Here is a 15,795-nt window from a genome sequence, read left to right on the forward strand (position 1 = left end):
CTCCTTGGAAATATACATCTCCTTTTATGGAACTCATATTAAATTAAAACAAAGATGACTATGATATTACCCAGATTGTCTGTAATTCAGAATGTTAAGTCTGATTGGACATTGGACCTTGAAGGAATAGGAAATTGGCATAATATTTTCCCATAGAAAAAACAAAGTTTGTAACATATGTATTTTATTAATATATATGCTAAATAAATACATATATTTTGATAGAAAAAATAAAGATCGTTTCAATCTTTTTAAAAGGATTTGAAAAGGCTTTTATTGCCTCCTTTCAAAGGTAGTTTACCAAAATGTCACTAGATGGCAGTAGCATCACTTCCACCAGTATACCAGGACTACCTGTAGTATGGTTTTCTAAGTAAATATGTGTGTGTTCTTAGATTTCTGAGACATTTCTTTTCTTTAAGATTTCATTTATTTATTTGACAGAGACAGAGAGACAGTGAGAGAGGGAACACAAGCAGGGGGAGTTTGAGGGAGAGAAGCAGACCCCAGTTGAGCAAGCAGCCCTGTGCCGGGCTGGATCCCCAGGCCCTGGGATCATGACCTGAGCCAAAGGCAGATGCTTAATGACCAAGTCACCCAGGCACCTCCCAGATTTCTGAGATATTTCATCTAATCTTTCTGTTTTATTGAAATAAGTATCTTTGAATAGTATTTTTGTGTTCAGTCTTGGAATGTATTCAAAGAAGATGAACAACTAATATATTGCCTATAGCTCCTATCCTGGAGCCGGGTACACTATTGTTCTAGTTATTAAAATGAAATAGAAGACCTTTAAACATCATATTATACCTAGCCAAGTGTCATCTTATGATCATTTAACTATTCAGTTTCCTTATTTTCTCTATGTTATTCTTGAATTTTGAACATTGGGGCCTCTCTGCCATTTAGCTATATTCCACCAAAAAATCATATTCTTTTTAGGATGGAGACCTATCATACTTCAGTGGCAATTATAGGATTTTCATTTCCTTTCATTCATACTCTGTGCTGTTTAAATGGAATATGGCCTAGGTAACCTCTCCAAAGTGTATTCCAGGTTCCATAATTCTATGATTCAAAGGGTTATGTCGTTCAGAACTCTGAAAGATACTCTGATTTACTCATTAAGTTTTGAGGATTTTCTTTTTAAATGCTAGCTGCAGTATTATATATTAGCAATTATTAATGAATGCTTGGAAATACTGCTACAAGTGTGTTGATCAATTACAAGAAGCACCTTGCTAATAATGCGTGGTATAGTTATTAGCCACCACCCATTACAGAATAATTTCTGAAAGCCTGAGGCAATGTCTGCAATGAAGAGCCAGGACAATGTGATGCCAAGAATATACAAGTATTTAATCTCTTTGTCCCCCAGAGAGTAAATTATGTATTCTTGGAGGCATTCATTTCTTCAAACCTGTGGACTTCACTAAATGGATTAAAGCAAGAGTTCTAAATGAGCACACCCTGATCTGAAATTTAACTTCAGCTTCTGGAAGCTCCCAGCATTCCTAGAGAAATAGCTCTCAGGTGGGGAATTGGGCTTAGAGATCCTGATTCTCTCACATTGTAAATAGAGCATAAATTCTCAAGGGTGCCATTACAGTGGGGAAAGAGCAAAAGTATCTTAGGAATTGTCAGATTGTCAGGGTACCTGCGTGGCTCAGTCAGTTGGGTCTCTGACTTTTGATTTTGGCTTGGGTCATGATCTCAGGGTCAGTGGGATCAAGCCCCACATTGGGCTCTGCTCATAGTAGCGAGTCTGCTTGGGATTCTTTCCCCGTCCCTCTGTCCCTTACCCCTGCATGAGCACATGCATTCTCTCTCTCTCAAATAAAAATAAATTTAAAAAGAAAAAAAAAAGAATTGTCAGATTCTTACTTATTTTCCATTGAAAATAAGTGTCATTGAACTAAACCAGGAATAGGCTTAGAGGGAATATATACTCATCTGTTTTCAATGTATAGAACATTTTTTTCCCCCACTTTTTTTCATTTCTTCCATCTTTAAGTTTTCTGTGAGTAATCTTGGATGTGTGGTGTAGAAGTAGGAAACTTTGTGTTGATTAGATGGTAGAGGTTTGGTGTAATTAAATATACATGAATAGAAAGGGAGATAAACAACGTAAGGGAAAGAGTGAGAGGGGAAGAGGGTTTTGATGTGTCCCAGCGTGTTCTGAATCAGAAGCCAGGATACTGAGGTGGGAAAAGTGTGATGCCAACCTTCCTACTGCTTGGTTTTGGAACTATTAGGTGCCAGTCATATTGTCTGTTTCTAGAATAGGGTGGAGTAAGGCCAAGGGAAAGGCAGTCAGTTGGGTTTTTCATTGAAATGGTAGTTCCGTTCATACACCTCTGAGGAATCTCTTCCTCGTAGTGCCTGTTCCTCCTGACACTCAGATCTTGCCTGGTCCTGGGTCTTAATTATGTTCCTTTTCTACTCTTTTCTGGAAATAGAAAGCACCCCAATTGTCCCCATCACAATGATGCTAAAAGGCTCGCTTTTGTAGTTTGAGAATTGCCATAGCCAATAGGAATGGCAGAGCCAACATTCTCTTGAGAATCTAGTCCCTAAAGCCTTCCTTCTGGGGACTCAGTCATGGCTTTGAACTTACCAGTGCATAGGTAGGGCACATTAATTTCTAGTTTGAGTTTGACTGCGCCACCTCTGTCACTAACTTCCATGCCTTTTAATAGTCACAGCAAAGATCTCACTCATTAATTCTATAGAATGATCAAAACTCTGTTCTATCTGAATTTCCACAAGGAAGACAGAGCCAGCTGACCATAGCTGGGCCTTGAACCTAAGAGGTCAACTTGAATGGGGTGTATTTCAGGGGGTTACCCAAAGTGGAAGGCTAATATGTCAAATCCAAGCCAGTTTCCTGAAGGAAGTTCAAGAGTTGGTGCACCAAGGAGACCAGATGTGAACTCAGAATTCAAAGTATGAGAGCCAAGAATCTGGAATAAAGACCATTTGATTGAAGTGAAAGCAGTCAAAAACACTTGGGAACAGAGAGAATGACTTCAAAGGCTACTATAGGTTGTCTGTGGCCAGCAGGAGAAAGTATAATATATCACATTGGCCATTCCAGACCATTCAGTTCAAGTTAGAGACTAGCTATATGTAGGGATATCCATAGAGATATATACATAGTGGAAAGATGTGGAAGAAGTTGGAGGCTACTGGACTTTGATCTCTTGCATGCTCTGATGCTTTTATTCTACATTCTGTAGATGCAGATTAAATACTTTGCAATATAAAATAATGTCTAGGGCGCCTGGGTGGCTCAGTTGGTTGGACGACTGCATTCAGCTCGGGTCATCATCCTGGAGTCCCGGGATCGAGTCCCACATCAGGCTTCCAGCTCCATGGGAAGTCTGCTTCTCCCTCTGACCTTCTCCTCACTCATGTTCTCTCTCACTGTATCTCTCTCAAATAAATAAATAAAATCTTAAAAAAAAAATAATGTCTAATAATTATTTTTAACATTGTTCTTCCAGCTTGTTACTTTATTATTTTATTCCAAGACAAAGAAGCAGAATAATGTGTATACTTAATTTCATTAATAGAGACAAATTCTTTATAAGAAAGAAGAAAAACACGAATTCTTCGTGGATTTAGATTCTGGAGGAAAATGGGTGTTTTCAACAGCTGTATTAAAGGACTATACCACCAGATGGTGCTCACCTATTAAAGCCATGCTGTTTTTCAAGCAGTTTCCCTAAATGGTCTAAATTTTTAAATCTAAAACATGAGATATTGTTTATGTATTTATCTCTTTTTTTCTCTTTTAGTACAGGTTTTTCTAGCAATGAATATAGTGTGTTTTAAATTTAAGCTATTTAGTTTAACATGCCTCTTTGGGAGGAAGAAAAAGAACTGGTAATTCCACTTTTGTTTTGCTCTAAAGATCTTCTATTATATAATTTTTGATATGCTAGGTGACTATAAATATGCTCTTTTTTATGCTCAATTTTTTTCCTTTCATTTCCTTCAAACTCAAGACAGTACAACATAAGCTAGCAGAATTAAAAACACAAATTTGTGTAACCAGAGCTTTTGTGGACAGCTGTCTCCAGCTGCATGAAAAGAAACGTCTGGATTCTGCCTCTGCCTCCATGGCGAAATATTGGTATGCATGCTTCAATAATTAAAATGTGGTGTTTGCACAGACTGTTATGGAATTCTTCCAACTTTAAACTCAGCCCTGAGGGTCTTAAAAGAACAAGGCTGTGAAAATAAAAACTAACAATAAGAATCAACTTAAAAAAAATATACTGGAAGGTCCCATTAAGCCTATATATAATGTGCTAAAAATTACTCAAGTTGATTTAACTTTTAGCTTGCTATTGAAAATAAGATATTAAGATACTGAAGAAGGATGACTGATTAGTTCATTCAAGTACGAGTTTAATTTCAAATTATCTGACAAGTGGCCCGTAATGAGACCAAACAAGAATAGTAAGACTTAGAATTCTGAGATTGAATCCCAATTCTTTCATTAAATAACTGTAATTAAATTTAATTCTTTCTGGATCAACATTTTGATATCTGTGAAATGAGTAGATTGGATTGCATTTCCCTAAAGTGTTGTCTAGATCTAAGAAAAATTTCCGAAAAATTGATTATCCCCTCAAATGTTGCACATTCTCTATTAAATGAAAGGGAAAATGTCCTATAAGTCTTGGAAAGACTTTTCACTGGTATTAAAGATGAATTGAAAAATAAATAAGTAAATAAAGATGAGTTAATTGAAAAGAGACTCCTTGTATTTTAGGATGCAAGAACATAGTTTAAATCAGATTCTGGAAATGGGTTTGGTTTCCTGTTTTAAAAACAAACATTCCCACATCTCATTAGCCCAAAAATAACTAGAAAAAAATTCCTGTCATTATTCATTAACTTGTGTTCAGTTCAATCAGAAATAGAATGAGGAAATATGCAGGATAGCTCTTTATGTAATAATTCCAAAATAATAAAACTGCCAGGTTGAAGTTGATGTGAAATTACTAGGAACTTGTACTTTGGGGGGGCCATTGGACATTTACGCTTATAGCAAGTTCTTTGACCAGTTGAAAAAAGTGTAAAATATTTTTAGATAATTTTAGAAAAGGAGATATTCAGGTAGCTATTGACCTTACTGATCTTTGAAAACACTAAGTTTAAAGACATACTGTTACTTCACATTGAAGCAGAGGAAGCAACTAGTTATAACCCAGTAAATATTTCACTAAAATACTTACCAAATACAAAAATGTATAGAATTCCAAACATGGCTGCCCCCCTGAGCCCTACCTGTTAATCATTATATTGCTGCTCTTATATTAGGAACATCCTCACCTGTCCTGTGACTTGAGTTAAAAATTATTTTAAATGAGAAAATGTGGTTATGCTTACTTTTACTTTATGTTTTCCACTATTGAAAAATAGATAGAGCTCTTGGCTGGCTCAGTCAGTAGAGCATGTGACTCTTGATCTCAGGGTCATGAGTTCAAGTCCCATGTTGTGGGCAGGCATTACTTTAAGAGGAAAAAAATAAAGAAAATACATTGAAAAGCATTTTGAACTTATGTTTTTATCTTAAGATGAATAAAATCTCCATCAGTTACCTTATGAATTTTAATGGTAGTTAAAATTATTATGATAGATCAAGAATATTTCTCAAGTATTTCAGATACTTTGGGAATAATAATACCCAAATAATCTTTAGCAAGTTTCCTATATGATGGTGTGTACCTTAATAGTAGTCTTCACACTTAGGTTTTTACTTTTACTTTCAGCTTATTTCTGAAAATCCCTAAAAAATTTTTTCACAGTTACTGAAATTCAGTATTGTAACCTTCAGAATAAAATAAATTCAGAATTGTAAATTCAGAATTGTAACCTTCAGGTAGAATTGATGTCTTTGGAGAAAAAGACATATTACAAGGCAAAATGAAATAGAGGGGCTGTATAACTATTTAGTTACTTGGATCAGACAAAGAATCTAAATTAATTAGACCAAAATCAGGTTTTTACTTTGTCCTTTTCAGGCCTAAAGTAGCCAAAACCTAATAGTCTATGTGTTCCACATTTATTTCTAGCCTTACCGAAAACCCAGCCAGAACTAATTGGTGAACAAAATATTCATTATGTGAAAATTGTCCAGAGTTTTATTTCATACATAATTTATGTCAATCTTCTCTGGTTGGCTAATATGTCTAATTGTAATTGTTTGATAAATGTATGTATTTAAACAGTCAGAAGTAATTTGTTTTCCTGATTGTGAAGCACTTTGTGAAAATCCGTTTCAAATGTTCCTATTTTGCTTTTTATTTCGGTCACCTAGGGCATCTGAGTTACAAAACCGTGTGGCTTATGACTGTGTCCAGCTCCATGGAGGTTGGGGATACATGTGGGAGTACCCAATTGCAAAGTGAGTATGATGTAAAGAAAAAGGAAATTTTCTTTACCGTACTTTCTACACTGAGTGTAGAGGAAAAAGATGTGAAATCTTTGTGTTTGTCATCTGACTACAGAGTGTGTTCGAGCAGATGAAACAGCTTCATGTTATCAACTTGCTACTAGGATTTTATCTTTTTTAAAGAAAGCACACAGAATAGTAAAGTATGGCTTTATTTGAATCATTATACAGAAGGATTAATATCACTTTCTTTATGGTCGAATGATACTGTATTTTATTGGTTAACTATAATTATACAGGTTATTTTGACTCTTTTACTATGACAATAAATGCTGCAACAGAACACCTTTAAACATTAGTCTTAGATACATGTGTTTTTAATTACAACAGGACAGAATTCCAAAAGTAGTATTGCTAGTTCAAAAGTATACATATTTTTAATTTTAATACATTGCCAGATTATTTTCTCTAGTTAGTTGCAACTCATACCCAAATGAAAAAAGTTTGAGGACAGCTTATCTTCTTAAACTGTGAATGTTATTGTTTTTTAAAACTTATGCTGATGTAACAGGTAGAAAATAGATTATTATTCTTCCTTTAATTTGCATTGACTATTAATTATTTTAGTTTCCTGTGGTAAGAATATTTAACATCGGATCTACCCTCTTCACAAATTTTTAAGTGCTCTATACTGAACAGGTAACTATAGTACAACATGGCACTACAGACCTCTGAAGCCTACTCATCTTGCTCAGCTGAAACTTTAAGCCCATTGATTAATAACTCCCCATTATCCCCTTCTTTTGTTCCTGGCAACCATCATTCTTCTGTGATTCTATGAATTTGGCTATTTTAGATACCTCATAGAGGTGGAATCACATAGTATCTGTCTTTCTGTGACTGGCTTAATTCACTTAACAGAATGTTCAAGTCCATCCAAGTTGTCGCCTATTGTAGAATTTCCTTCCGGTTTAAGGTTAAATACTATTCCATTCCATTTTCTTTATGCATTCATCTGTGCATAGACATTAGGCTGTTTCCACATCTTGGCTATTGTGAATAATACTGCAATGAACTTGTGAATGCTAATATCGCTTAGAGGGCCTGATTTCAATTCTTTGCAATAAATACCTAGAAGTGGGATTTTTAAAAAATCATATGGTAGTTCTTTTCTTTTTTTTTAAGAAATTTTTAAAGGTTTTTATTTATTCATTTAACAGAGAGAGAGAATACAAGCAGGTAGAGCAGCAGGCAGAGTGGGAGGGAGAAGCAAGCTGTGTGCTGAGCCAGGAGCTGATCCCAGGATCCTGGAATCACAACCTGAGCCGAAGGGAGTTGCTTTACGAACTGAGCCACCCAGGTGTCCCAGTAGTTCTATTTAATTCTTTGAGGAGCCTCCATACTGTTTTCCACAGTAGCTGCCCCATTTTGTATTCCCTCCAACAGTGTGCAGGGTTCCAATTTCTCCACATTCTTTTAAACACCTGTTTTCCTTTGTTTTTTTGTTAATAGCCATCCTCACAGGTGTGAGGTGATATCTCATTGTGGTTTTGATTTGCGTTTGCCTGATGATTGGTGACAGTGAGCATTTTTTCATATACCTGTCAGTTATTTATGTCTTCTTTTAAAATACCACTTTTTATTTTCATTTTGTTTTTTAAAGATTTTACTTATTTATTTTAGTGTTCACGTGTTCTCATTCTCTCTCTCTCTCTCTCTCACACACACACAAATGGCAGGGCAGGGACAGAGAAAGAGAGAATCTCAAGTTAGCATGAGCCAGATACTGGGCTTGATCTCATGACCCTGAGATCATGACCTGAGCTGAAACCAAGAGTCAGATATTCAACTGCTGAACCATCCAGGCATCCCTAAAATATAACTTTTTAGAACTAAAAAAAAATTGGCACTTCAGAAAAAAACAAATATGAAAAGGCTTAAGTTTTCATATCTTAAATATTTAATTATTCATTTTGCTCTAGAAAATTTTCTCTTATTTAGCAAAATTTTCAGTTTATAAAAATTTCTCAAGGACATTTCCTTTTTTCTTTTTTTTTTTAATTTTATTTATTTATTTATTTGACAGAGAGAGATCACAAGCAGGCAGAGAGGCAGGCAGAGAAAGAGAGAGAGAGAGAGAGGGAAGCAGGCTCCCTGCCGAGCAGAGAGCCTGACGTGGGACTCGATCCCAGGACCCTCAAGATCATGACCTGAGCCGAAGACAGGGGCTCAACCCACTGAGCCACCCAGGTGCCCTCAAGGACATTTTATAACTGAAATTGGAAAGAAGTCCAGTTGAGTTCTGGATCTGAGAATGTGAATGCTATGGGCTTCTAAAACCTTTTTCTCTTCTAATTTTAATCTAAATACAGACTATCTGAAGAGGAAAACTATCAAACTAGTATTCAGACTGACTTTCAAATTTATTGTTTTGGAAAACATAATTGAAAACATTTGATATATTTATGGTCTTTAATAAGGAAAATTAAACATTTTAGTTAAGTTACATTAAGAACAGAAGCTCCAGCGTTGATATAATCTACTAGTTTTCTGTAGCTATTGGGGCAGTTCAGAAGCTTTAATCACAGGGTATGTATAATTTATGACCCTTTATAAAAACTCAGCATCAGCAATGGCTTTTCTTTTCTACATTCCCAAGAATGTAGATATGAAGTAGCTAAATCATAGGTATACATATACACATACATTCATATATATACACTCATATATATGTATATGTATATCTATATCTTGATCTAGATATAGATACAAATTTTTTTTGTTAATCCCTGGACTTGGATTTTGGTATATCCTTCCAGAACTATTTCAAATGAGCCTTAATCAAAAGCAGATTTATTTTTTTATCTTTGTATAGTCATGAAATCAGAAATAAACACTGAGTTCTGCTAGCACAAATTAAACCATCATTGGAATTTTTTTGTGCATTTTCATGTTTTACTCACACTATTAATGCATCTTATTCACAATATTCACAATGGTAAGAAAGTAAGACCATAATGCATATCTATATTCTTCTACTTGACTGTGCCATTACAACTTCTGCTGGAAATGTAGACACGTATTCGCTCAGTGTTTGTCTAGTCTAGTTCAGGTTCCAAAGAGGGCATATGAGGTGAAGACGAGTCCCCCATCCACATGGCCCAAGATCAGAGTGCAGAGTAAGTCTTGCTCTCTGTTTTTTAAGAGGCCATTCCTTCAGGTCAGTAGCAAGCAAATACTGTAGCTTGATGGCTTACTTGAAATGCCTGGTTTCAATTTGAGAGACTTATATTTCCTTTTAGGAATACTAATCCCTTTCTTGGCTGGTTTGTTACTTCAAAGATAGTATGAACTTTTAAACTAGACTGCTATTTCTCTTCCCCAAAGACATGAGGAAAGAACTTTTCATAAGTTAGGAAGAAAGAACAGTAGATAATATCAAAAAGCTGATTAGACACATTAGGCAGTATGTGGTTGCAGGGCACAGACTTTGATTTGAGGGGAAAAAATCATTCTAATTGTGTTTCTTATATCCTTGGATTAAGCTGTTTTATTGTATGTGTATGTGTTTTGAGTTTTGTTTGGGGTTGTTTATTTTGCTTTTTTGTTTTGTCACTTTTTTTTATTTGTTTATTTTTAAATAACTGGTCATAAGCATGTGAACTTGTTTCAATCTTACTCATTAGGCTTGGGGTCTGTGAGAAGTGAGGCATGTTGAGCTATGCCATTTCAAGACTCCTCTGCACTGCTGGGGAGAATAGCCTGAGATATAGAGCTTCATCACTGTGTGGTGAAACATTCCTTCTGCTGCCCTTCTCTGTTAATTTTAGTTGATGACTCAATTTAATTAGTAATCTATAAAAGGTCTACTGATCTCTGTCTTTACCTTACTCCATTGGAACTTCCTTAATGTGGAAATAAAAAATAGCCCAGTCTGAAAATTTCTAAAAACATTGCTGAAGTAGGCTGAAATGCTAGGTAGGCTCTCTACATGCAAGTGCTGGGTTTTGTGGGCAACCATGGAAGCTGTTCAAAAGAAAAAATATATTTGAAAATGCAAATGTCTTCATATTTCAAGTTTCATCAAAAAGTAGGTATTGAGACTCTAAAATTCCTTTTTAATATACTAAATCAGTAAATATTTACGGAGTGCTCACTGTTTGCAAGGTACCATGATAAAGAGAGTCCAGAATTGGTCATGTTCCTAGAGAACTGGCACATTTAGTTTGTCTCAGGTGTTAAATTAAAAACAAAAAACAAGGACGCCTGGGTGACTTCATCGGTTAAGCGGCTGCCTTGGACTCAGGTCCTAGGATCCGGGGGTCCTAGGATGGAGCCCTGCCTCAGGCTCCCTGCTCTGAGGGGAGAACCTTCTTCTCACACTCCTTCTGCACCCCACCATGCTCTTGCTTGCTCTCTCTCAAATAAATAAAATTTTTAAAATAAATAAGAACAAAAGAATTCTATGCTTGAAAAAAAATGCCATTGAATTTGTCTGCTAGGAAAGTCCAAAGCTTATAACTACTTCTGCATGCCCAGACCAATGAAAATATTGTGAAATAATAAAAATGATACTTGCCACAGTGGCAAGATACTTACATTCTCATTCCAGCCTGCCAATTATGTTATGTGACCAATAAATAGCAGCCATTAATTAGTACATGTATAACTGCTCTGTACCACAGTTCCTTTACGTGCAAAACTATAGTAATATTTATCCTCCAGTATAAAGGTTATTTATCCTGCCAGTATAAAGGTTAAAGGATATGAGAGGATAAAGTTGGAGGATAAAATGAGATGAGAATAGGTAGAAACAAGTATACAGTATCATGGTTGCTATCATTCCCATTAAAAGTGAATTCCTCATAATGTTTTTTCGTTTTTCCTCTTTTTTTTTTTTTTTTTTTTTTTGTGACAGTAGACTTAGGCACTCAGTATTTTAATCTCATACATTACTGGAGTGAGTGACTATTAACCATTTCTAGAAAATAAGTTACTTGTTAACTTTGTGGGAAGTAATCTTTTCTAAAGCATCAATTTATACTCCTGATACAGCCTTGGTGGTGGGAATCTAAAGAGTTATTAGGAAATAGATACATTCTTTTCTCTTTTGTTTCTTATAAAACCAGTAGATTTCAACATTTTTAAGGGAACATTAAAGATAACAAGAAATTAAGACATTCTGTCCATTCTAAACCTGACATAGCCTTTTTTAGAATGCTATTATATGGGCTAAGTTTTACAAAATTAAATCAAATGAAGCATACGAATAAATGTTATTTTGAAATTATAATCTCATCAAGCAAACTAAAACAAAGCTATACAGATGATCAGTATCTTAATAGACTTTTCTAATTATACAAACCTAGGTTGAATGACGTAGTGAACAAAAAAAGGAATTTATAAAGAACTTTGTTATTTGGATTTCATTAAATAAACACTTTAAAGTAACTAATAGTTATGAGTTGATAAGACAAAACTTGTAATTTCCAATGTCTTTTCTTTACTCATTCAGTCATCTTCTGATTTATTTAGAGCTTATGTGGATGCCCGAGTTCAGACAATCTATGGTGGTACCAACGAAATAATGAAGGAGCTGATTGCAAGAGAGATCATCCATGACAAGTAGATGTCTGCCCACATCCTGGAATCCTATTACAACTAATCTGGTTTTAAATCTACTCAAGATGAAATGCAACCTGGCAAGGGAGGAAATGCTAAACATCTTTTTATATGCTCTCTCTATAGGAAGAGAAATCAAATATGAAATTAATACAGTAGTAGGAAAAACTTTGAATTCGAAGATTCTGAAATTCTCCAGCACAAGGTTTAACTTTTCATTTTTTACATAGCTAAAAGGCAACCATCTTCTGACTCTAGAAACCTTGGTTTTTGGTTCTCCCTGAAATTCTAAAAAAGCATAATTGCTTTCAAATTGGGGGATCAACAGTTATGTTACTATTACTGCTTATAGTAACATTAATAATAGTTACAGCACATTGACTTTGAAAGGGAAGGATAAATATACAATGTAAATGCTTTCTACCACCCTATCCTAACTAACCCTGTTTTTAAGCAGTGGCATCATTTCTTCAGACAAAAGCTTCTGCAGGGTCCCTGATGAATGAAGAGTAGCCTTGATGGAAGCAGGATCTTTCTGCCTTGCTGCCTTGGAACTGCTAGGACTCAAGCTGAGCATTTGCCCAGCCCCACCCAACTAGCGAATGTGGTCAGTTCTCCCATTTACCACCTGGGATTTCAGCAGATTTCATCCCAGTTTCATTTATAGGCAAACACAGACCAACTCGTCATCCTTTAGTTTCAATATATTGGTATGCTTTATAGGTATCGAAACAGTGACTTTTATTTTGGAACAGTGGTTCATTAAAAAACTAGCAAATACTTTGTGTCTTCTGTAAGCCAAACTGAAAAATATGATGGCAAATGAAACTGGCAAGATCTCTGCTAATAAGTGCATAAACAAATAAGTTGCAACAAATAAAGGAGGTTTGTATAATTAGAAAAGTCTATTAAATTTAATCATTTAAAATGGAAAATGAGGGAGCACTTGGCTGGCTGGTGCACTCCACAGACCATACAACCCTTGCTTTTGGGGCTGTGAGTTTAAGCCCCATGTTGGGTATGGAGATTACTTAAAAATAAGATCTTTAGGGGTGCCTGGGTGGTTTAGTGGGTTAAGCCTCTGCCTTCGGCTCCAGCTCTGGTCTCAGGGTCCTGGGATCAAGCCCCACATCAGGTTCTCTGCTCAGTGGCAAGCCTGTTTTCCCCCTCTCTGCCTGCTTCTCTGCCTACTTGTGATCTCTCTCTGTCAAATAAATAAATAAATCTTAAAAAAAAAAATTTTTTTTAAGTGAATAAGATGGGAAAGTGAAACATTTGATTTGATTCTTAAAAGTAATTATTAGCCAAAAACAAGCCATGTCATCCATGAAACAATGAATAAAGATACTTTTAAAGGAAACAAATAGAGATATAAACTTCGAAAACGTAAACATTTTATTTGGTGCTGTTGGTATTAAACACTATTTTTTAAATGCAACCATTACAACTGGGTAGAGCAGAGGGAAAAGAAAATACCTTGATGTCGTTCTTCCCTAGAATTCTGCACCTTTGATTTGCTCTTGGGTAGAAGTTTGGATGATTGCTACCTGGAGTTCTTGTTCATATGCATTAAATGCCATGCAAAATGGGTTTAAAATAAATTTCTATTAGATTACAGTATTCCTGGTTTTCTTCTCCCCCCCATTACCAGGAAACCAATATAGGATTAAACTGACTGACCCGGAGCCTCTCAGCCCCTTTTCCTTCCTTTCTCAGTCTTACGGAAACTTTATTTTGAGAGCATACACATAAAAAGTACATTGGCATAGTAGGAAAAGCCTACTATGTGGATGGAGAGGGACAGTCCTGGATTTGAATAATGACTCTACTTCACAGGAGCCCTTGGATCTTGGGCAAGTTCTTTTAATGTCTCAGGATTCTTTCAGGTGCAAATGACAAAAGAAAACTTTATTCGTACTATTGTGAGCACAAACTTGTGTGTGCCAGCTTAAAAGGATTGTGGGGGGGCAGTAGGGTGGCTCAATCAGTTAAGTGCCCAACTCTCGATTTTGGCTCAGGTCATGACCTCTGTCAGGGTCATGAGATTGAGTCCCCAATCCACGCTGGGCACGGAGCCTGCTGAAGATTCTCTACCTCCTCCTCCCCACTGGCCAAAAATAAAGATAAAAGGATTGTGGAGTAGTTCAACAATCTAAAGAACTATAGGAAAGAGGGTCCCAGAGGCTTGATTTGGGGCTTAGCCAGCACTTAAACCGTAACCATGTATTTTGTTCTTATTTCTATTTTTATTATTATTTTTTTTTTCAGATAGGTTTAGTGGACCCTGTAGAGAAATTTCATTGCACAGTCTGTTAAAATGACCTTGGGCTTCTCTGGGCCTACAGCCTTCATTATAAGGTAGAGGAAAGGTGCATTATGATTGACAATCTCATCAGGAATACACAGACAGGGGGAGGCGGTTCCTGAAGCGAGAGTAGTTTTATCAAAAGCAAAGGAACAGAAAAGTCTGCTGGGAAGACCTAAATCATACACACACAAAGCTATTACAGTCTACTAGAGCTAGGAATAGGTTTCGGTAATTTATAGATCACAGAGAGTGAAAGGATTTCTAAGATAGGATATTTTCTTGGCATAGTGTCTAGGATGTTTTCTATCTCCTAGACTTATTTATTTTGTCTTGCCAACTTCTCTCTTCTTTGGAGACCCTAAAGAGGCATGTGTTGTATCATGGGCTTAAAGCTGAAAGCAAAAAAAAAAAAAAAAAAAGTGGGGAGGGATTCAGAATGTGTTTCCTAACCTTTGATTTCGTTTTCATTTCTTACATAGCTAATCTTTGTGTTTTGCTTGTGTGACTTTGATTGTTGTCCCCTAGGGAGGGAATTTGTCCTCGTGTCTATCACGCTGTGCTAAGTGCTCAAGAAATGATAAATAATAATAATGCTCAAAAGAACAGACTGGACCAACACAGCAAGAGAGCTACACTGTGTAAATAATTAATGAGAATCAAAAAGCCTGAGTAATTTTGTTTTTTAGCTGAGGTTTTTAGAATCATAATTATTGCTCTAAAATTTTCACTATTTCTTTGATGGAGTCATTGAAAATGGTAATAGATAAAAGAGACTGTCTTAATATGCTATTTTAAAATCTAGCTGTAAATCTTTACTAATCTAGTAATTTTAGGAGTTTATTGCTCAAGGTGTAAGATTTCTAGGAGGCATTTTTTCCTTGGGTCAGTATTATTTTTGGCACACACAGCATTTATTTATTTAGAGTCACTGGAAAGATTTGACATTGAGATGGAAACCAATCATATCTACTACTTTATAATAAATGTGGAAAGGAAGTTCTACTCTGTTTTTGAAATCTCATTTCCCATTTCTAAGAAAAATTGCAGAAAACTTCAAACGTATTCAAAAATAGTAAAGATCATAACATGAACCACTAGCTTCAACATTTGCCAATGTATCTCCCCCACTTGTTTTTCTCAATTATTTTAAAGCAAATCCCAGCTTAATCTTGTTTCACCATACGTGTATTTCTCAGAATACATATCTAAATGATGATTTTTTAAAATAACCACACGTCCATCATCATAATTTAAAAACAAATTTAACTTACACTTCCAAATTGACATTAAAGTTTTCTTGGTTGTATCAAGAATGCCTCTTCTAGTTGGTTTGCTCAAATCAGGATCCAAACAAGGTCCACAAATTGCATTTTTTTTTTTTTTTTGGTCTCTTTTTGTAACTGTTCTCCCTTCTCTCTTTTTTCTTCCTTTATAAATTTTATTTTTAAATTAACAT

The 15,795-nt window shown here is 35.5% G+C and overlaps 1 protein-coding gene across 1 annotated transcript in view; it reads left to right on the forward strand.

Moving 5' to 3' along the window:
• The window catches only part of ACADL (acyl-CoA dehydrogenase long chain), a 40,668-nt gene extending 27,757 nt beyond the window's left edge, over positions 1-12,911 (forward strand). The window contains exons 9-11 of the mRNA XM_059168158.1: positions 4,011-4,138; positions 6,335-6,421; positions 11,945-12,911. Of these exons, the coding sequence (XP_059024141.1) occupies positions 4,011-4,138; positions 6,335-6,421; positions 11,945-12,038 (309 nt within the window). The 3' untranslated portion in view covers positions 12,039-12,911. The remainder of the gene's footprint in view (positions 1-4,010; positions 4,139-6,334; positions 6,422-11,944) is intronic.
• Positions 12,912-15,795: the final 2,884 nt, after the last annotated feature.

Source organism: Mustela lutreola, chromosome 3 (genome assembly GCF_030435805.1).
Source record: "Mustela lutreola isolate mMusLut2 chromosome 3, mMusLut2.pri, whole genome shotgun sequence".
Lineage (NCBI taxonomy): Eukaryota > Metazoa > Chordata > Mammalia > Carnivora > Mustelidae > Mustela > Mustela lutreola.